General features: G+C 42.4%; 1 protein-coding gene across 1 annotated transcript; it reads left to right on the top strand.

Annotated features, from left to right (window-relative positions):
- The first annotated feature begins 1 nt into the window (after position 1).
- Positions 2–975, top strand: LOC111883507 (serine/threonine protein phosphatase 2A 57 kDa regulatory subunit B' alpha isoform). Its single transcript, XM_023879820.3, has 2 exons — positions 2–430; positions 504–975. Exons 1-2 carry the CDS (start codon positions 2–4, stop codon positions 810–812), a joined length of 738 nt encoding a protein of 245 aa, XP_023735588.1. The 3' UTR covers positions 813–975.
- The last annotated feature ends 22,539 nt before the right edge of the window (positions 976–23,514 follow it).

The raw sequence follows: 23,514 nt of genomic DNA, 5'->3' as shown, positions 1-23,514 counted from the left end.
CATGCGACAAGCAATGATCGACATTTTGTTGCAATTTATTTATGAATCAGATCACCGGCAAAGTGGGATCGGAGAGATTCTTGAGATTTGGGGAAGTATAATCAATGGATTTATGGTGCCATTGAAGGACGAACACAAGGTTTTTTTATCTAGGGTTTTGATTCCGTTGCATAAGCCTAAGAGTATGACGGGTTATCATCGGCAATTGGCGTATTGTGTGTCGCAGTTTGTGCAGAAAGAGGCGGAGCTTGGTGGCGTTGTGATCGGAAAGATTTTGAGGTATTGGCCGGTGACGAATTGTCAAAAGGAAGTGTTGTTGATCGGAGAAATTGAGGAGATTGTAGAGAATATGGATCGGCGGCAGTACTTGAAGGTGGCTCTTCCATTGTGGTCACAAATCGCAAAGTGCATAAACAGTGACAATTCACAGGTAACAAAACAATTCCTTCGAACGATTTTGATTGTGTTGTATTTAGAGTTGAATTTTAAATGTGGAATTTCAGGTAGCTGAACGGGGTCTATATGTTTGGAACAACGAGCAGTTGATGAAGGTGGTGTCAGAAGATATAGAGATGGTTTTCCCATATATAGTTGAAGCGTTAGAAAAGAACCTTACATGCCATTGGAGCAAAAACGTACAAGAATTGACAGAAAATGTGAAGATCTTGCTTCAAGAACTCGACCCAATTCTCTACAAGACATGCGTTGAGATGATCAAGATACGTGAACTCACAGCTCGGTTAGAAGAAAACACCAGGAGGAGGAAATGGGAAAGGATTGAAATGGCAACATTAGCAACAACCAAAAACTAGTCACATGTTGCAAGTTAAGTTGTATGTGTCCACTAGTTATTCAGGGTTTACTATTTAGCTTTTAACTTTTTCTTGTTTATACTTTTTATAAAAAAAATTACTTGATAAATTTATTATTATTTTTTTAATAAGAGTTATTTCTTCTTCTTCTTTTTTTCTAAAATTTTTTAAAAACTTTAGAGAGCTTTTAGATTTCTTTTTTTTTTTCCTAAAACTTTTAAAGGTATGTTAGAGAGCTTTTACATTTGAAGTTTTTAATTTAGAAAATTCTAAATTAAAAAAAAAGTTTTGTTTGTCAATAGTTTTGAACAATTTTTATTTTAAACAAAAAAATTTATAATCCGAAAACAATTTCAAGTAGTTTTTTAGAGTTTTTAACTTTAGCTTTTATGCTATATGTAATTTTATATATTTTAAAAGTAAAAAAAAACTAGTTTTGTTGAATATTTCTACACAAATAAAAGTATAATTTTCGGCTTGCAACTTTCAAATATCGGCTATCACATTTGAAATACTCCATGCTTGACATAATAGAATTTCGTGTAGACTTCAAAAATGCTTTCCACCGATAAAATGAGTTATTTACAAAGACTCGTTGTTACAAAGCTCAAATGACAGCAGACCTAGCAAACGTATTGTATCGTATCAAAATATTAAACAGGTTGAAAAAAGGTTAACCCTAACTCCAACTCGTTTAATTATAGTTTTGTATCGTGTCGTGTCAACCCTTTTATTTTTGTGTCGAGTTCGTGATGGGTTAGCAAGTATGATTTGGACCTTGTAAATGTGTTGTGTTATGTCAGGTTGAAGCTCTAAAAATGTTAGAAGAGTATGAGTTTAGGAAACGGAAAAGAAAAAGTAAAAAGCTAGAAAGAGTATGAGTTAGGAAGTAGAGGGCCGAGATCGTAAGGAAATGAGAGTGGTCAAGTGAGACTGTGAAGTATGAGAGAGAAAAAAATTAAAATTTTGACCTAGGAGGTGAAGTCGTTTACACATTACAAAACGACTCAATCTAATATTTTTCTTTTATATATGGTTTTGGATTTGAGTCAGTTCAATTTATCTAAAGAATTTAAAAGTTTGCTTGTAAATAATGGATTATTTTCGAGTTGAAATTCTCAACTATAATTTTACTCTTAATTTTCATAATATCTTGTCGTGTCTACTCTTCTAATTTATATGTGATTTTGGATTTGGGTTGGTCAAATCATCTATATACTAAAATCAAAAGTCGATGGAGGTTTTCGATTTATCTAGATAATTTAAAAGCTTGCTTATAAATAAACAAGTTATTTTCGAGTGAAATTCTCAATTGTAATCTTACTCTTAATTTTCATACCGAGTCGTGTCAACTCGTCTAATTTATATATGGTTTTGGATTTGGGTTCGTCAAATTATCTGTATATGATATTTTTCATCCCTATACTTCGTAAAATGTCACTTTTACCTCCTCAACTTTGAATTTTCAAAAAAATCACTTGTACCCATTCATTTTCTAAACTTTCGTATTTATGTCATGTACTATATAATCTGGTTTCCTATCTCCCGACACTTTCTACCCATCTACTTTGTAAAATGAAACTTTCCACCCCTTGAACTTTTAAAATGTCGTTTTTACCCCCCCTAAACTTTAAACTTTCTAAATTGTCACTTTCACCCCTCCATTTTATAAACTTTCGTATTTATCCTCATAGTATATATAATCTAATTTACATATAGTTATTGTCCTTAACTTTGTAAAATGTCACTTTAACCCCCTCGACTTCGAACTTTGTAAAAGCCGTTAACTTAAAAAACTAATTTATTATGTGCTTATTTTTATGTATGTATCGGTGTAAATTCGAGGTGGTCAACATTTCGATGTAAATTTAGAGTTTTTTTCGTTTAAATTCTTGCATTTTTATGTATGTTTCATTTAAATTCAATTATCTTTACATTTCGACGTAAATTGAGTATGTGTTCGTCCTTATTTTAATGTATGTTTCCTACTTATACGTTGGGTCACATATAATATGTTTTCATTCAATGATATAAATTAAGTGAAAAGTAGTTCATAACATAATTCCTTATTCACCGAGTCACCGTATTTTGTTTTATATTAGACATGAATAAATAACAAAGTCGATGCATTTTGTTTGGCATGACTTTTGTAACATGCCAAAAATCATGATAAATTTTTTTCATTTTTTTAAACCATTTCCACAAACCATAATATAAATAACCATTTTTTTCAAAAATAAATTCATAAAATCAGAGTATCAAGAATCCCTCAAAACATATATCAACAGTAGGATAAATATGATTACGCGTTTCCCTTCCCACAATCACCAATGGTACTTAAAAAAACAATTATAAACAACTGGGTAACCATGAAGCTTAGTGAGTTCCCCCAAACTACCCATACATAACACAAATACAATGCATACACACAATGCCTTCAACACATGGCTAGACCGCCACCTGAGCCTTCAGCAGTAAGCTGGAACACTCCCGAGCCTACAACATAAGATAGACCACTCCCTTGGGCCTACACTATCAAATGGACCACCCGGGTATCTTGGCCTTCAGCACAAAACAGGACCGCCTCATCCCAACCACAATATGTCGACATATACAAACAATAAACAATAACAAACAAGTACATGTAATCATGCAGATCTACCAATGTGACAACCGTCAATTTCTGGTTAAGTCAAAGTCAAATAAAGTCAACAAGTCAAACCGGTGCAGTCAACTAGCTCTTATATGTTAAGGCTTACTCTAAAAATACTAGTGAACAATTCTCTATGTTAATACAAAGTATCATTTAGAGGTTTCATATGTTCAGAAAATCTAAACCCTAAATAGGGTAAGTGTTGTAACGACTCGATAAAACACTATTACATACCCTTCGGGGGTGTATAACATTCATAGTGAGGCTTAACGGGGTTTACAAACCTTGCATTAAAAGGCTAAACACTAACAAAGGTAACAAACAAAGTCTCTATTAATCTCTCTTGCTTTATCTCACTCGGGGCATCCCGACCCTTAAGTTAGTCAAAAACCACTCGAACAGGAAGATTATTTGAAAAACAGAAATGTAGGGCTGAAGCCACCCTTAGGACCGAAGTACCCTCAGGACTGAAGCCCTAGAGCCGAACCCTCCTTAAGGCCGAAACATCCCTTCGCTTCAAGGCGCTTCGGACCGAACCTTCTCTCGGTTCATCTCACCTTCGGTCCTCGGTTCACCTCATTCTCGCTTCTCACTTGACACGGACCGAACCCATCTTCGAGTCTCAACCTTCTTGGACCGAACCTTCGGTTCTGACCCTCAGAACTTCGCAGGTTCGCCTCTTGGTCCTGGTTTTTTACCACTTTCGCGTTTTAAGCCCATTTTTGATGATTTTGACGGGGGGGATTTTCACCCAAACTCATATTTTAACATATAAGACCCCATAAATTCATATTTTAATCATATTTTGGGGAAATCTTTACTATAGATAATATATTTTGTACAAGACATTATCTAAGGGTTGGTTGACTTTTCCAAGAAATTATGACACCATACCCACTTTATGTCACTATTCACACTTTACCATATCAAATCACTGTCCTTTTATGCATTTTCCAACACCCCTTCATATTTACTTCCACAAAATCCACTTAAGATTCCATATTCTTCACCTTTTTCCCAAAAGTTTCGTTCATCACATTCAAAGATCAAATATAGTCTCTCTCTCTCTCTCTCTCTCTCTCTCTCTCTTTCTCAAATATTCATCCCTGGAACCAAGAACTTCAGGAGGTCACGAGTCCTTCCCCTACATTTGGTAAGCTCTTCATTTCCACTCTTGAATATTCTTCACACCCTCGCTCAAATCATGGATTTCTTGTGCAAATATCGTCATATTTGTTCTTAGATCTTCAAATCCCTAAGCATTCTCCAAGTGTTCTTGACTTGGAAACCCTTCTTCTTCAACTATCCATCTCGATAAATCAGTCAAGGTGAGTTCATACCCCCATATTTTCACGTTTTCTTCTAGTTTTAAGGGGGAGAATACAAGTTACAACACCAAAGCATGCTTAAACTCAAATGACAACTTTCAACAGAAAAGTTATGGATCAATCACGAACTGTTTTGACCATCTTAAACTCCATAAATTTCAAAACTTTTCAATATGCAAATATCTCAGGGTTTTACCTTTAAAATGATACTTTCACATGTTCATACGATGTTTCTACGATTTATGGTGATTTTTACAAAACTGTCTATCACTGTAGCAAAGATTTCGGACCAGTCAGTGAAAATGGTCCTTTTGACACTAGTTAGGAATTTTTAAAAATCATAAGAAAAAATTGTGAGTACACTAGACATATTTTATGAACTTCTGGAGTTTACGGATTTAGATTTTAACTCATGATGACATTTCTGTGTTTTTTACAAAAACAGTGACAGAAAAGTTAAAATTAGATACAAACAGTTTACAAGTTATTAACACTTTGTAATGTGTTGAGCAAAGTGTTTATCCATGATGACTATATTATTTACTTGTGTTTTCTATTAAGTTACATCAGAATAACAGAAATATTCATTCATTATAAGTGTTTTCATTCATTACAAACATACAAGATGAACTATGACAAGTATAGTTTATGTATTGTTACGTTACTAATCACTACAAATGATTCAGTTTTCACTACAAAAGAGTTGTTCCATCACTATAACATACATGATAAACTATAATAGGTATATTTTATGTTACATCAACTCTATGAACTTACTAAGGAATATTATATTCCTATTACAAAAAGGTTCATCCATTACGCTACACGTAAAGTCGTTAAATCCGGTTGTGAGGCACTACTTCATTATACTCTTAGATTACTGATTAAAAATCCTGTAGTTATAGCCAGAGTCTGTTGTAGGGAGAGCGTGATCCTTATATATAGATATATATTAGGATTGAAAACCCACACCCAAGTTGCTTGCAACAGCTCGGCCGACAAGTCAGGGGTGACAAATGTCATAACATTCCGACGCCTGTAGAACGTCGTAACAGGTTAACTATGTCATAGTATGGTTATAGTAACTCACATAGGGAAATAACGACACATATAGTTTACGAGAATTATTATATTAAGAAGGGTTTTATTTATTTAAAATTTCATATACAATCATAAGTACAGAAAATACTTGTACATTCCAGTCCTTGGGTCTTAAGACTAGAAATCATTTATAAGGAAAATATTGGATTTTTCTTAAACAAACACTACATTTACCAATAACGGATTTCAACTCTTCATACAAAAGCTTATGAACTCACCAACTTAATCGTTGACACTCTTTCAAAATTTACTTGTATTCTCAGGTAATTAATACTGTAACATCCGGATTCCTAGGTATATTATTCAATTCTTTTATTTTTGGAGGATGTGAAGGGACTCGGCGAGTTGGTGCTTAGAATCGCCGAGTAGGGTCGCAGATTCTTATCTGGGTTCATGGTTGGACTCGGTGAGTTCATGAGTGGACTCGGCTAGTCCATGCTGTTTAATGAAACCCTAATTTCCTAGGTTTGGGACCTATTTAAAGGCCCTTTGGGCCGTCATTTGCGGCTACCAAATCCCAGAGAGAAACCCTAAAGGAGCTAGAGCGTTTGTGAGAGAATAGGAGCCATTTCTTGATCTTTGTGGTTGATTCTTGCAAGAAGGAGGTGTTTCTAGTTTAGAGGAGACCAAGGAGGTTGTGCATCTATGGATTTCGAGCAAGAGACTTCATCTTTGAGGTATTATATCGCCCCTTTATCTGTTTTATTGATGGAATCCATAGATGTAGAGTTTTCTGACCTTTATTGGAAGAAGATTTTGAGGATATGGCCTTATTCACTTTGAGACTTTAGATCTGGACCCATAGTTGTCTAAAGAGCTTATCTCAGCTTGCTTTATGTTGAGCTATGGAGGTGTTGAACTAAGGATGTTACTTTTGGGGCTAAATCACCAAGTGAAGCCTCCTAGACATCCCATGAGTGTCAAGATTCGAACTTTACGTGTTTATCAGGCTTGGGAAGATCAGATCTATGGATCCAAGGAACAGATATGACCTCAGGAGGCCATTTGAGTTTGTGCATGGCATGAACTCGCCGAGTCTAAGGGCAGACTCGGCGAGTAGGGTTAGGGTTTCCCGTTAATCACTCAGTGAATGGACTTGCCGAGTTAGGGGAATAACTCAGTGAGTCAAAGGGGGATTAGAGGATTGGAGTTCATAGAAGAACTCGCTGAGTTGATCTTGAGACTCGGCGAGTTGAGTCGGGGTGGCCCCGCGATTCATGCCAGGTGTGACTCGTCGAGCAAGGGGAGGAACTCGACGTGCCAAGTGAGACTAGAGAGTTAGTGGATACGTGTAGACTCACCGAGTCGCCCAAGTGCACTCGACGAGTCGGGTCAAAGTTGGACCATTGACTTTTGTTGACATGTAGGATTTGGTCAACAATGTGGCCTTTGAGCTAAAAGAGGGGTAAAATGGTCTTTTGCCTTCTGAGGGTGCTAAGAGAGGGTTGAGTCTAGTCCCGAGAGTTATATTTATGAGAATATATACTTTATGTGATTAGGCGGAGGCTAGATCGTATTTCTACCGAGTCAGAGATTTACCGGGACATCTGAGGTGAGTCTTCTCACTATACTTTACCTAGTATGGTACAGAGATATGTGACTGTGTATTTTAGAGTTATGTGCCATTACCTTTGCATGTTATTTATAAGTTGAGATTTATTGTGATATGTGATATTCATGATTCAGAGTATATAGAGTAGGACCAATGGGTCCATAGAGCTAGGGCCAAAGGGCTTATAGAGAGTTGGGACCGGAAGGTTCCACTGAGACACATTGACCAGAGGGTCAACAGAGTTATAGACTCAAGTGGCTAATATGTGTTAGAGTGGTATTTTGGGGAACTCACTAAGCAATTATGCTTACAGTGTTATGTGTTGTGTTCCAGGTACCATCGATGATCGCGGGAAGGCGTCGGCATGACTCGTACACACGCACACTAGATTCATATGTTTGGACCTTGGGATTTTGTATTAAGATAATGATGATACAATGTTTTAAAATGTGGATGTGAATGAAATTATATTGTTTTTAAAGTGTGAAAAATTGTTTAAATTTTTACGGTGTTACAAGTTGGTATCAGAGCCTTGGTTTGAGGGATTCAGATGCATCTTCGGGCATATCTGAACTCAAACTGAGGATTTGAGGATAATTTTTGATAATAAAAGTAAATTTTTATTAAAAGAGTAAAAAGAGTTTTGAGACAAACAGAGCAGAGCCGTGTGTACGATCAGCCAGCGCTCGAACGGTGATTTCCCAAAATACCCTTGTAATAAGTGTTACGAGATATATTATGTTATGTTATATGATGAGCTATACTATGCATGCTAGAGTAAACTAGGTATCCTTATTAGGACAAGAGTGGCCTGATATATATGATGCCTTAGTCTAGGAGTTTTGCTGCTAGGGATGCTTGAGAGTGTTTAGGTAGCAGCGAGGAGATTATTAAAGATCAGCTAGCGAGTAGCATATGAGTAGAGAGAGTAGAGTAATTGGGATTTGGGACTCTAGGAGGAGGACTTGGGATGAATGCTGATGTGGTGTGGACGGTAGTATTGGGACCGTAATACCGAAGGCACCGGGTCAGTGCGCAACCCATGTAAGAATCCTTAGGGTACCAGAGACCAAGTAGGATTGGGGGTATCGAGTGTGTGTACACCCTAGCGAGTCTCTGATATCTTGTGTTGTATTTCAGAGAGGCATCATGGTGGGGACGCGCCACAGACCAGGGACTAGTGGAGGGGGTGTGAGCAACGAGGAGCTCCGCCAGATGATTCATGATGAGGTGGCTGCTGCCATCCGTGCTGAGATTCCAGAGATGTTCGGGTCTATCAAGACCATCCTGATAGATACATTTGACGAGAGATACGCTGCTCTTTCTGATGCTGCTGTTGCTGCGACCACTACAGCTGTAGCTGCGGCTAGACCGCAGGGTGGTGATGCGTTGCTGTTCCGGGAGTTTAGCAACACAAAACCACCAGAGTTTGATGTGACCCAGGACCCGATTGCAGCGATGAGGTGGATTTCAGACATCGAGGGGTGTTTCTTCACCTGCTCATCTCCAGAGCATTTGAGAGTCCGGTTCGCATTGAACCAACTTCGCTTGGGAGCGAAGGACTGGTGGAAGTTTGTGACAGCGCATTATTCACCTGCTGAGCTTGCTGCAGTGACTTGGGAGAGGTTTACTGCTATGTTCCGAGATGAGTATGTTCCCCAGGTGGAGAGGGAGCGTTTGGCCCAGGAGTTTCTGACCTTCAAGCAGGGTACTGAGTCTGTCACAGTGATTACGAGGATGTTCCATGAGCGGGCGATGTTCTGTGCAGAGAACGTGTCCTCCGAGCAGGCCTGTATGAGCCGATATCTTAGCATTTTGAGGAGGGATATACGGGAGTTCGTGGCGAACTCAACGTACCGGACATTTGTTGAGCTTCAGTAAAATGCCCGGAAGAGGGAGATAGAGATGGAGACTCAGGTTAGGGAGGAGGCTGAGTCTCAGGGGAGGGATCGGCGACCGGCAGAGTCTCAGCCGGCAGCTAAGCGGGCGAAGCCCGCTGATTCGAGATTTCGGAGTCAGAAGGGCTGCACTTGTGGCAAGTGCGGCAAGAGCCACGATGGGGTGTGTAGAGCGGGGTCTTGCTACAAATGTGGCAAGGAGGGGCATATGACCAAGGATTGCCCCAAGGGGTTTGCAGTATGCTTTCACTGCAATTAGACCAGACACCGCAAGGCAGAGTGTCCACAGTTGCGAGGGACAGCCCAGGGTGCACCTCAGGGATCTGCCCCTGCTGCTATCAGAGCTACTGAGAGCTGGCTAGTGAAAGCCGAGGTACCGAAGGCACGAGGGAGAGCCTTTCAGTTGACTGTGGAGGAGGTCCGCGCGGTGCCTGACGTCGTGGCTGGTATGTATCCTTTCTTGTATTTATTTTGATGTTGGGATATTGTGTTTATTTTATGTTATGCGTAGGTACTTTTCTTGTGAATTCTGTACCTGCCTTGGTGTTATTTGACTCGGGTGCGAGTCGGTCTTTTGTATCTTTGGCTTTTAGTCAGCACATCAGTATTAGTCGAGAGGTGATGAGTCGACCTCTGAGAGTTTCCATAGCTGACGAGAGGACGGTGTATGCCACCAAAGTGATCCGAGGATGTGTACTCGAGATTTTCGGCGTTGAGTTCCCGATTGATTTAGTTCCTATTGTGATGGGAGATATCTGTGTCATTGTGGGCATGGGCTGCTTGAGCAAAGTTGGAGCGGTCATCGACTGCGAGAGATAGCTGGTGACTATACGAGACCCCAATGGGGGAGTTCTTACGGTGTATGGCGAGGGTACACATTCTGGGTCAGCATTTTGTTCGGCCGCCAAAGCGAGACAGAGTCTACAACAGGGATGTAGGGGATTTGTAGCATATGTGATGGATGCGAGGGTTGATTCAGAGAGACCAAGGTCAGTTGATGAGGTCCCGATAGTGCGTGAATTTCCAGATGTATTTCCAGAAGAGTTGTCGGGTGTGCCTCCGGAGAGGCAGGTAGAGTTCAGTATCGATTTGGTTCCGGGGGCTGCGCGTATCGCCAAGGCGCCTTATCGCCTTGCGCCTCCAGAGATGCAGGAGTTATCCTCGCAGCTTCAGGAGCTGCTGGGGAAGGGTTTTATTCGGCCAAGCAGTTCGCCATGGGGAGCGCCTATCCTTTTTGTCAAGAAGAAGGATGGTTCACACTGGATGTGCATTGATTACCGGAAGTTGAACAAGCTAACGGTCAAGAACCGTTACCCGTTGCCGAGGATCGACGATTTGTTCGATCAGTTGCAAGGAGCATCTTGGTTCTCCAAGATCGATTTGAGGTCTGGATATCATCAGGTGAGGGTGCGAGAGGATGACATCCAAAAGACAACATTCAGGACTTGTTATGGGCATTACGAGTTCGTGGTGATGCCTTTCGGACTCACCAATCACTGGCGGTGTTCATGGATCTCATGAACAGAGTGTGCAGGCTGATGTTGGATCGCTCGGTGATCGTGTTCATCGACGACATATTGGTGTATTCGAGATCCAGACAGCAGCATGAGGAGCATTTGAGGGAGATCCTCGGAGTTCTGAGATCGGAGAGGCTTTATGCCAAATTCTCCAAGTGTGATTTCTGGTTGTGAGAGGTCCAGTTCCTAGGGCACCTCGTTAACCAGAATGGGATATTGGTCAACCCGGCCATGATTGAGGCATTGATGAGTTGGGAGGTGCCGAGGTCACCTACCGAGTCAGGAGTTTCCTAGGGTTGGCTGGTTATTATCGGAGATTTATTAGGGATTTCTCCAAGATTGCCGTGCCACTCACCAAGTTGACCCAGAAGGGTGTTGCTTTTTCATGGGGTCCAGAGCAGCAGGCCTCCTTCGAGACACTTCGCCAGATACTATGCGATGCCCCGGTGTTATCCTTTCCGGAGGGGATGGAGGACTTCGTAGTGTATTGTGACGCGTCGATATCGAGGTTGGGAGCGGTGCTTATGCAGAGCGGTCATGTGATAGCATACGCATCGAGGCAGCTGAAGCCTCATGAGATGAGGTATCCGACCCATGATCTAGAGTTGGGGGCAGTGGTGTTCGCCCTCAAGATCTGGCGTCACTATCTGTATGGGGTTCGGTGTACCATATACATGGACCACAAGAGCCTGAAGTATCTAATGGATCAGCCCAACCTGAATATGCGCCAGAGGAGATGGTTGGATGTGGTGAAGGATTACGATTGTGAGATCCTGTACCACCCGGGCAAGGCTAATGTTGTAGCCGATGCACTGAGCCATAGGACGGAGGGCGCCCCGATGCGAGATGTTTGTTTGAGATTGACAGTGATGACTCCGGTGTTGGACACCATTCGTGGGGCCCAGGCTGAGGCCGTGAGACCAGAAAGCCAGAAGAGAGAGCGAGTTGTCAGGCTGGTATCGGAGTTCGTTACCGATAGCCGGGGGCTTATGACATTTCAGAGTCGGATATGGGTACCGTTTGTGAGCGGGACGCGTACCATTTTGATGGAAGAGGCTCATCGATCGAAGTTCTTGATCCATCCCGGGGCCACTAAGATGTATTTGGACCTGAGAAGAGAGTATTGGTGGCCCTGTATGAAGAGGGATGTTGCATGGTTTGTAGAGAGATGCTTGACCTATCGTAGGGTTAAGGCCGAGCACCAACATCCACATGGTAAGCTACAGCCGTTAGAGATTCCCGAGTGGAAATGGGAACAGATTACCATGGATTTCATCACCAAATTGCCGAGGACTACGAGAGGTGTCGATGCTATTTGGGTGATTGTGGACAGGTTGACGAAGAGCGCTCATTTCCTTGCTATCAGTGAGAGCTCTTCTGCAGAGTAGTTGGCAGAGATGTACGTGAGAGAGGTGGTATCGTGGCATGGAGTGCCGATCTTGATTGTCTCAGATCTAGATGTGCGTTTCACTTCCAAATTCTGGAAGAAATTTCATGAGGAATTGGGTACGAGGCTGTATTTTAGTACCGCATACCACCCACAGACTGATGGGCAGAGTGAGCGGACGATTCAGACGCTCGAGGACATGCTCCAAGCATGTGTGTTGGATTTTGGTGGGAGTTGGGACACGTACTTGCCCTTGGCAGAGTTTTCCTACAACAGCAGCCATCATTCGAGCATTGGTATGCCACCCTTTGAGTTGTTGTATGGGAGGAGGTGTCGGACCCCCATTTGCTGGGGAGAGGTAGGGCAGCGTGTGATGGGTAGCACTGAGATCGTGCTTCAGACGACAGAGCAGATACAACAGGTCAAACAGAGGTTGTCGACCGCTCAGAGTCGCCAGAAAAGTTATGCGGACAGGCGCCGGTCCGAGCTCGAATTTCAGGTCGTCGACTTTGTGCTCCTGAAGGTCTCTCCTTGGAAAGGAGTGATCCGATTCAGGAAGAGGGGCAAGTTGGGGCCCTGATATATTGGTCCTTTTAGGGTGACCGCGAGAGTAGGAAGGGTAGCCTACCAATTGGAGCTACCTGCGGAGTTGGGTCAGATTCATGACACCTTCCACGTGTCGCAGCTAAGAAAGTGTATAACCGACGAGTCGGCAGTGGTGCCATTAGAGGATATTCAGGTGGATGGGAGCCTGAACTATGTTGAGAGACTGGTGGCGATTAGGGATCGGAAGATCAAGGTTCTGAGGAACAAGGAGGTGCCTCTAGTGCAGGTCCAGTGGCAACATCGGAAAGGGTCAGAGTTGACTTGGGAGCCAGAGCGAGAGATGCGGGAGCAACATCCAGATTTGTTTGCAGAGTAAGACTTCGAGGGCGAAGTCTGATTCTAGTGGGGGAGAATTGTAACATCCGGATTCCCAGGTATATTATTCTATTCTTTTATTTTTGGAGGATGTGAAGGGACTCGGCGAGTTGGTGCTTAGACTCGCCGAGTAGCGTCGCAGATTCTTATCCGAGAACATGGCCGGACTCGGCGAGTTCATGAGTGGACTCGGCGAGTCCACGCTGTTTAATGAAACCCTAATCTCCTGGGTTTGGGACCTATTTAAAGGCCCTTAGGGTCGTCATTTGCGGCTACCAAATCTCAGGGAGAAACCCTAAAGGAGCTAGAGCGTTTGTGAGAGAATAGGAGCCATTTCTTGATCTTTGTGGTTGATTCTTGCAAGAAGGAGGTGTTTCCAATTTAGAAGAGACCAAGGAGGTTGTGCATCTGTGGATTTCGAGCAAGAGACTTCATCTTTGAGGTATTATATCGCCCCTTTATCTGTTTTGTTGAAGGAATCCATAGATGTAGAGTTTTATGACCTTTATTGGAAGAAAATTTTGAGGATATGGCCCCCATTCATTTTGAGACTTCAGATATGGACCCATAGTGGTCTAAAGAGCTTTTCTCAGCTTGCTTTATGTTGAGCTATGGAGGTGTTGAGCTAAGGATGTTACTTTTGGGGCTAAATCACCAAGCGAAGCGTCCTAGACGTCCCATGAGTGTCAAGATTCGAACTTTACGTGTTTATCAGGCTTGGGAAGGTCAGATCTATGGATCCAAGGAACAGATCTGACCTTAGGAGGCCATTTGAGTTTGTGCATGGCATGAACTCGCCGAGTCCAAGGGTAGACTCGACGAGTAGGGTTAGGGTTTCCCGTAAATCACTCAGTGAATAGACTTGCTGAGTTAGGGGAATAACTCAGTGAGTCAGAGGGAGATTAAAGGACTGGAGTTCATAGCGGAACTCGCTGAGTTGATCTTGAGACTCAGCGTGTTGAGTCGGGGTGGCCCCACGATTCATGCCAGGTGTGACTTGTCGAGCAAGGGGAGGAACTCGACGTGCCAAGCGAGACTAGAGAGTTAGTGGACACGTGTAGACTCGTCGAGTCGCTCAAGTGCACTCGGCGAGTCGGGTCAAAGTTGGACCATTGACTTTTGTTGACATGTAGGATTTGGTCAACAATGTGGCCTTTGAGCTAAAAGAGGGGTAAAATGGTCTTTTGCCTTCTGAGGGTGCTAAGAGAGGGTTGAGTCTAGTCCCGAGAGTTATATTTATGAAAATATTTACTTTATGTGATTAGACGGAGGCTAGATCGTATTTCTACTGAGTCAGAGATTTACCGAGACATCTGAGCTGAGTCTTCTCACTATACTTTACCTAGTGTGGTACAGAGATATGTGACAGTGCATTTTATCGTTATGTACAAGTACCTTTGCATGTTATTGATGAGTTGAGATTTATTGTGATATGTGATATGCATGATTCAGAGTATACAGAGTAGGACCAATGGGTCCATAGAGCTAGGGCCAGAGGGCTTATAGAGAGTTGGGACCGGAAGGTTCCACTGAGACACATTGACCTGAGGGTCAACAGAGTTATAGCCTCGAGTGGCTAATATGTGTTAGAGTGGTATTTTGGGGAACTCACTAAGCAATTATGCTTACAGTGTTATGTGTTGTGTTTTAGGTACGAGCGATGATCGCGGGAGGGCGCTGACATGAATCGTACACACGCACACTGAAGTCATATGTTTTGATCTTGGGGTTTTGTATTAAGATAATGATGATACAATGTTTTAAAATGTGGATGTGAATGAAATTATATGGTTTTTAAAGTGTGAAAAATTGTTTAAATTTTTACGGTGTTACAAATACAAACAGGTGACTACCAGCTTTTGAGGATGAAATGTTCCGACGTTAGTCAAATCATTTTATCATTATATTGTAATTGATTTTGAAACATGTACACTTATAAAACCATATAACTTTCTCGATTATATTTATGATGGTTGTATTTACTTTGAGCACTATTATACTCGTTGTTGTGATACTATACATGAAGTCCTCCACCCCCGGACGTTTCCGCCATCCTTGGTTTGGGGGTGTGACCGATTGGTATTAGAGCATTGTTTATAGTGAACTAAGTTTATCGAACCACATAAGATATATCAACTATAAACGCATTGGGACGAAAGCTATCTGATTTGAACGTTTTCTTACAATTATACTTTTAAAAATAGAACGGTATTTTATGAAAGGTATAGGTATATGCATTCATGATGGTATAGTGTCACAACTGAGAAAAACATGAAAGATAAAAATAAAGGAGTTGTACACTATGATTATGCCTTGGGTCATGCAATCAAGTCTAGGAGGAATATAGCCTGATCATTTATATTTGTCCGAGAAGTGACTAGCACAATGCCAGGGGATAGTTGTAGTGGGCAACAAGTCTATCAACCTATTAACACCCGTACAATAATTATATTAAGAATCAAACAAAATGTTTAAAATACTGTAGGAGTATTTTATGTTACTATAGCACAATATTTTTGGATTCATTATATACCTCTTACACCTCTATTCTTGCACATACATCATGGTAGGATTCCACTTACCTGGAGACGCCTACTTTCCAAACCAGGGAAACGATGGTTGGATAGAAGAAGAACCAGAAGAAGATCCCGAGGAAGTGTTCGAGGAGGAACCAGAAGAGGACCCCGAAGAAGTTGAAGAGGATGGACCCGAGGAAGAGGAGATTGAAGATGAAATGGAGGAAGATGAAGATGAAGAGGAGTCGGAGGTCATCAATCCTCCTTACATAGCCAGGGTTCCCGCGAACCTTTTTAGCTATAACGGGCCTCAGCCCCTTTGGGCAAGAATGATCGAGAGGTGGAGTCGTCATCAGCGACAACGATCACCATTTGGCGATCAACGGGGTTACTATGACCTCAACCATGGGGGACCGGATGACAAGGCCCTCCCAGTCGTGATCTAGCAAATCACGAACCTTGGGGATCAGAATAGGGAAATGGCGGATCGAGTTCGGGAGCTCAATGCTGTTGCAGAATCCACCGATGCACGTACTAGGGATTTGGAAATAGACTTCTATCCTATGGGCCAACTAATTGAGGAGCTTACCACCGCTTGGGCGGAGGCAAGGGAGTATCAAGAAAGGCACGCGACTCTCGAGGAGAGAGTGATCGCGGCCGAGCGCCGGATTGCAGAACTACAGGGCGCGTCGACTTCGTCTCAAGGGCCACAGGAGACCGGTCGTCGTGAGTAGGGTTCATACTACTTACACGTATTTATAAATTAGGCTTACGAGTATGCGTTGGTGCTACTCTTCTCTACGTGTAGGTTCAATCCTGCGATTAAGTGATTACACTAGTTGAAGGATTTGTTTGCTGTCAAAACCTTATTTTCATTGATCGAAAATGTGTTGTAAGCTCTTGTGGTCGGTAAAGATAGTGCTCTTCGTTCCATACAAGTAATGTCTCCAGATCTTCAGGGCAAACACTACTGCTCCTAGCTCAAGATCGTGGGTCGTGTAGTTAACCTCATGTGTTTTCAACTGTCTCGAGGCGTAGGCGATGACCTTACCTCGCTGCATCAGAACACATCCGAGTCCTTGGTTTGATGCATCGCAATAAACTACGAAGTCTTCTATTCCTTCGGGAAGGGATAGTATTGGTGCGGTGCACAAGGCTCGTTTGAGCGTTTGGAACGCTCTTTCTTGTTTCTCTTCCCAGTCAAAGGCCACACCTTTCTGGGTTAGGGTTGTAAGAGGCTTCGCTATTCGTGAGAAGTTCTGAATGAACCTGCGGTAGTAGCCAGCGAGACCTAGAAATTGGCGAATTTCTGTAGGAGTCTTCGGTGCTGACCAGTTCTCAATGGCCTTAATTTTGGATGGGTCCACGTGGATTCCCTCTTCGCTTACCACGTGTCCTAAGAATTCGACTCTTCGGATCCAAAATTCACATTTCGAGAACTTCGCATAAAGTTTCTCTTTTCGTAATATCCCTAGAACTTGTCGCAGATGATCGCCATGCTCTTTCTTACTTCGGGAGTAGATCAGGATGTCGTCAATGAAAACGATGACGAACTGATCCAAGTAAGGTCGGCATACTCTATTCATCAGATCCATGAAGACTGCGGGCGCATTGGTCAATCCGAATGGCATCACCACGAACTCGTAATGTCCGTAACGAGTTCGGAAGGCGGTCTTCGGCACATCCTCCTCTAGCACTCGTAACTGGTGATACCTGGACCTCAGATCAATCTTAGAAAAATAGTTCGCCCCTTGCAGTTGGTCGAATAGATCATCTATGCGCGGTAGAGGATAACGATTCTTGACCGTCAGTTTGTTGAGTTCTCTGTAGTCGATGCACATTCTGAACGATCCATCTTTCTTTTTCACAAACAACACAGGTGCTCCCCATGGTGAGAAGCTCGGTCTGATGAATCCTTTTCCCAGTAGTTCATTCAGTTGACTGGATAGCTCCTGCATCTCTGCCGGGGCTAATCGATAGGGTGCTTTGGCTACTGGGGTAGCTCCGGGAATCAGATCGATTCTGAATTCGACTTGTCTTACGGGTGGTATCCCTGGAAGGTCCTCTGGAAATACATCGGGAAAATCGCATACGTCGGGCACATCCTTGATGTCCCGGACTTCGCGTTTCATGTCTACAACATGTGCAAGAAATGCGCGACACTCCTTTCGTAAGTGCTTCTGAGCTTGGATACTTGAGATGATTCTAAGAGTGGTACTAGGTTTGTCACCCAAGACAAGGAAGGTTTCGCCGGCTGGCAGATTAAGGCGAACGGCCTTATCGTAACATAGAATGTCCGCACGATGTGAACTCAGCCAATCCATGCCAATGATGACATCGAAACTCTTAATCGAGACTGGCATGAGGTTGATTTGAAAGGGATTATCGTTTAGAGTTAGGGTGCAGTTTAAGTATATCTCTTTAGTGCCTTCAGTTTTCCCGTTGGCCATTTCTACTATGAACGGTTCACTTAATGATTGTGGTATTGGTTTTAGCATGCTTTTAAAGTCGTGACTCACAAAACTCCTTTCCGCTCCACTATCAAACAAAATGCATGCATACGAGTTATCGAGAAGAAACGTACCCGTAACAACAGTAGGGTCCGCAATGGCTTCATCTTGTCCCATTGCGAAAACTCGGCCTCTTCCGCCGGTATTCCTGTTGTTTGCCTTCGGGCAGTCCTTGCGGTAGTGCCCTGTGCTCCCGCACTCAAAGCAAGCGCGGCTTACTCCGGTATTAGCAGTGGGGGCGGATTGTTGGGTTGGCTCCTTGCAATAGCGGGCTGTATGACCCTTCTTATTGCACCTGGTGCATTGAAGGCCATGACAGAGACCGTGATGGTTGAAGTTGCATCGGTTGCATTTAGGAAGTTTCCCAATGTATGAGCTTGTGGGGGAAGGGTTCGTAGGTACAGTAATAGCGTGTGTCGCTATCACTTGTTGTTTCCTGGGGTTTTCCTGGAGAGTTTGTCCCCTCCTTTTGTTCCAAGTCTTACTCTGGCCCTGCGTTTAGAGCTCGACTCTGTGTCGGACTGCTTCGACTCCATGAGGCGTCTGTCAAACGCCGCCTGTTGTTCTCTTAATTCTGCGAAGGCCGCGTTTGCTTGTGCTTGAAACGCTTCGGTGCGAATGTGGATGTCGTTCTGCATCAACTCTAGGCGGTTGATATCGGCCGTGTGAATTTGCACATCCACATTGATCTCTCGGATTCGGTTGGCTTGCACTCCAGATTGATAGCACTGGTTGGCGAGTTTGCCAACCATGACCGGAAGTGCGCGATCGGCTGATCCCCCGCCTCTCACGTCATAGAAGTCTCGGCACATGCCATAAGGAGGGCGTAAGCTTTGTTGTTGGCTCCAATGATGGAGGTGACTTCCCCACACTGGAGTGGGTCCTTGGAAATTTCTCACGTGGACAGGAGGTTGTAGAACTGGTGGATTTATAATTTCTGGCTCCGAATCCGTACCAGAGTCGTCCCCTGCCTCCACATTTATAGGCTCTTCGTCTTCTTCAGAATCTGCTTCGATCCATCCACCATTACCTTGGTTGGGGTAGTAGGGGTCATTGGGGTGATGGAATCCCTCCATTTAGACTGTACGAGAATAGGGTTAAAAGTTTACTATAAGTTAGAGCATGTGAAACTTACTCTCGAGTTTAATGGTTGACGGCACCCGAATACACCCTCAATATTCTTTATGCTTTTGGAAATTTTAAAATTTGTTGTCCATTACAGACACTCCTTGGCATATGTTTAGTCGGCTCTTGGACAAATATAGTTGATCAGGCTATATCCTTCCCAGTTCCGATTACATGTCCCAAGGCATACCTGCACTGCACAACTGATATATAATACTTCAACGTTGTTTTAATTATGATACTGACCATGTTGTTGATGTGCAATGAATGCATGCCTACTTTACAAAAAAACTAAATAAAAATTTTATTTTTAAAAGTACGAATCTTACTCAGAGTGTTTTTACCCAGTTGAGTTTATAGTTGTATAACAAAAAGAAAAGGTTTTGATATACTTAATTCCCTATAAACAATGCTCTGATACCAATCTGTCACACCCCCAAACCAGAACGGCGGAAACGTTCGGGGGCGGAGGACATCATGTTCAATATCATAACCGTTCATAGAAAGGAAAGTACACACCACCATATATAATAAGTTTGCAAGATGTTTACATAGTTGTATTCATTACATGTTCAAAATAAAGGTACATAAACATCATTCAAAATGAAGTGATTAACGCCAGCGCGTTAATCCCAAAAGTTGATTCCCAACCTGCTTAGCGATTTCCTGAGAATACAAGTTATTTCAAAGAAAAAGTGTCAACAATTAAGTTGGTGAGTCCATAAGTAGTTTAGAAAAATTGGATGCCATTCCAAAATGGGTGTATGTTTTCCAGTAAACGTAGCATTTCAAAATGTAAAGTATTGTGATTTGTTGTGTTGAAAATGAATGCATTAGTTCCAGAAAATCCCATATTATCCCTAAAAGTTTGAAATACGATTTGTTGTGTTTTCTAAGGAAAAACCCTTATTTTCTTATAAAAATATGTAATACATATAAATATTCGTGTTATAAGTTGTAAATGATTTCACCGGGAAAAATCCCTTATTTTCCTATTAGTTGTTTGGTTTGTATGCAGGAAAAACCATTATTTTCCTCACACAAAATGGCAGTCTCTAAGACCGAAAACTGCAAGAAACCGACGTTTCTTGTAAGTTGTGTCATAGTTCTATATATAATAAAACTACGTGAAGACCGAACCGGTTGGATGAAGAATAGTTTTAATAACTACTCGCTCATCAAAACTGAATATCATAATAATTGTATATCCGATGAGTTTTATAACCATACTAAACATAATATGCCTGTAATGACGTTCTTCAGGCGTCGCAGTGCTATGACAACTGTCACCCCAAAAGACGGACTGTAGCTAACAGTCAGGGTGCGGGATCATGACTTCCCGTATAGATCTATACACATTTGACACGTTCTCGTCGCGGGAGATTCTGGTTATAAACAGGCCTTACTGCAGTACTTTCTAATAAAGAAAAGTAACGTTTGAAGATGTACGCGTCTCATGGATTCTCAATTAAGTATATATTAACATGATAGTTTTTTTTTATATGCAAAGTTTAACCTTTTCACAATGTTTGATAAAGCAAAATCATAAGTTTTTAGAATGTATAAAATGTTTTAACAATGAAGATCATTATACACTTCATATAAGTCTAATGCACACAAAGTATGAGAAGAGTTTTCCATAATAGTAATGAGTTCCAAGTGATTTATTTGATAACACAAGTAAAGTGAAACTTTATAAAATACACGATAATAACCGTATGTTTACTTGTATTCCCCCCCTAAAAGAGTATAAAAGCATTTAAAAATGTATTTAAAGTGTGTTTGAAAGGGGTATGAACTCACTTGACAGCTTGAAGATAGCGTGATGGAAAGACGGCAGAGTTTCGTCTCGGGAAATGGATTTTCCTCGGAAATCTCGGGAATCTCGGGAGTAAGAACGACCTCCGGGACTCGAGCCAAAAAGACCAGAGCTTCGGGTTTGAAAGGGCACGGAAAACGAGGAAATGCTGAGAGAGAGAGAAGAGAAATGAACCCTTTCTTTGGAAACCCTCGCATTCTATTTATAGGAAGGCAGGTCTGCCTCGGTACGCGGGGCGTACGCTTGTACGCGCTGCGTACGCGTACGTCATGCATGACCGAAGCCTCGACTGCCTCGGTTCGGATGGGATGGGTTCTTGGGTTATCGGGTCGGATGGGACGGGTTGCTGGGGAGGTGGGTCGGATGGGACGCCGGGTCGGATGGGACGTCGGGTCGGACGGGTCGGACGGGTCGGCTTCCTCGGATATGGCGACGTGGACGATCCGAGGCCAATCCTCTCGGTTACGCGGGGCGTACAGGAGTACGCAGCGCGTACTTCGGAGAAGGACGCTGACTCCTCTTCGGATAATATCCGAATTTTGAATTAAATAAATAATTAATTTATTTAATAAACTTCAAAAATCCATATCTTCTTCATACGAACTCCGTTTTCGATGGTCTTTATATCCACGCGTAGGTGAGACTACGATCTACAACTTTCGTTTAGACTCCGTTGGCAAATTCCAAAATTATTTTTATTATTTATTTTATAACTAATCGTTTTTAAGGAATTTCTTTGAAAAATCATAACTTCCTCATGCGAAGTCAGATTTGGACGTTCTTTTTGTGTACGCTCACGGTTTAATGTTATCTATGACTTTCATTTGGATACCTAAGGCTAAATGTTATCGTATTGAAACTTTGCGTTTTTCGTTTGATCGGTGTTGTCGGTTTTGACAGAAATCTTAGAATGGTCATAGCTTCTTCGCCATAACTCAGATTTTAGTGTTTCTTTATTTATTTGGAACCTTTAAGACGATATCTACTACATAGCGTGCTCCAAATCAGAGCTTTTGAACAATTCATTTATCGATGATATTCCCATTACATTCAAAAGGGGTTACAAGACTCGGTTTATAATGCCCGGGATAACGGGTTGTTACATTAAAGTTGTGTATGTTTAAGATTCTATCGGTTTAGAAATGGTGGTTTTCGCTTTAGGTCCTGTTCCTTGTTTGGTTGTGGACTCAAGGCAGACCCATTAGAATCAATGATCTATTCGATCTTAATTACACATAACAAGTATACACTAAGTGATTGTAGAAGAACCTAGCATAGATGAAGCCACAAGATTTCTCTAAGACACTACTACTAATTTCATGAGCTCAAGATATATGAATATACAACATGAACTGAATGCAATTACATTAAAATTCGGAACATAATACAGACAATTTAGTTCAATAATAAACAACTTATCATTGTTATTAAAGGCTTACCAACTTTTCAAATTTGTGGCAGAATGATGCCATCGCGGAAAAATCCTCGGCCTTCCCACAACATACCACCCTCTCCGCCACCATCTCCACCACCACCTCCACAGTTTGACCCCACCATGTTCGAAGCTTCCGTAACAGCAGTCATGGCAGTTGCAATGTCACAAATTGGTACAAACGGTGCTGGTAGGTCGGGAAATGGTGCTACTACCTCCAATCAGGGGGACAGTCAAGGGCGTTCAAAAGAATGTTCCTACAAGGATTTTACAAATGGAAAACCCAAATCCTTCAATGGAATTGAGGGCGTCATTTCCCTAATGCAATGGTTCGAGAAGACTAAATCAGTCTTCGAAGTTTGTTCATGTCCTGAAGCTAGCAAGGTCAAATTTGCAGCTTGCACTTTCACTAACTGATCCCTTACCTGGTAGAAGGGTTATGTAAAGTCCTTGACTCTACCAGTGACGAATGCAATGAGCTGGGAGGACCTGAAGGCCCTAATATTCACCGAATATTGCCCAAGGGGCGAAGTCCAGAAATTGGAACAGGAACTCTGGGGCCTCAGGATGACCGACTCTAACATCGCATCTTACACGGCCAGGTTCAGCGATCTGGCCATGCTATGTCCTGGTTTTGTCACCTCGGAGAGTAAGAAGGTGGAGAAATACGTATGTGGACTAACCCGCCAGATTCAAGGGAGTGTGTTGGCCTCAATACCAACTACATTTGACAGTGCCAAGCAGATAGCATAACAAATCATCGACCATAGGGCCAGCCATGGCACTGTGACCGCCACCCTCGATCAAGCCAAAGGGGGAAACAACAAAAGAAAGTTTTGGAACAACAAGAAGAGCCAGCCGTCCCAGGATTCGGCCAAGAAGCAACAAATAGTGGCGGTGTACGCTGCCACTACCCTTGCCGCTCCAGCACCCCTGAGGCAGT

Source organism: Lactuca sativa, chromosome 5 (assembly GCF_002870075.4).
Source record: "Lactuca sativa cultivar Salinas chromosome 5, Lsat_Salinas_v11, whole genome shotgun sequence".
In the NCBI taxonomy this organism is placed as follows: Eukaryota; Viridiplantae; Streptophyta; class Magnoliopsida; order Asterales; family Asteraceae; genus Lactuca; species Lactuca sativa.
This window is presented reverse-complemented; position numbering and strand designations above follow the sequence as displayed.

Excerpts from the sequence above, each read along its gene's own strand:
- LOC111883507 (XM_023879820.3), top strand. The coding sequence starts at position 2 with ATGCGACAAGCAATGATCGACATTTTGTTGCAATTTATTTATGAATCA. Across the intron at positions 431-503 it reads TAAACAGTGACAATTCACAG|GTAGCTGAACGGGGTCTATA; the intron begins GTAACAAAACAA and ends GTGGAATTTCAG.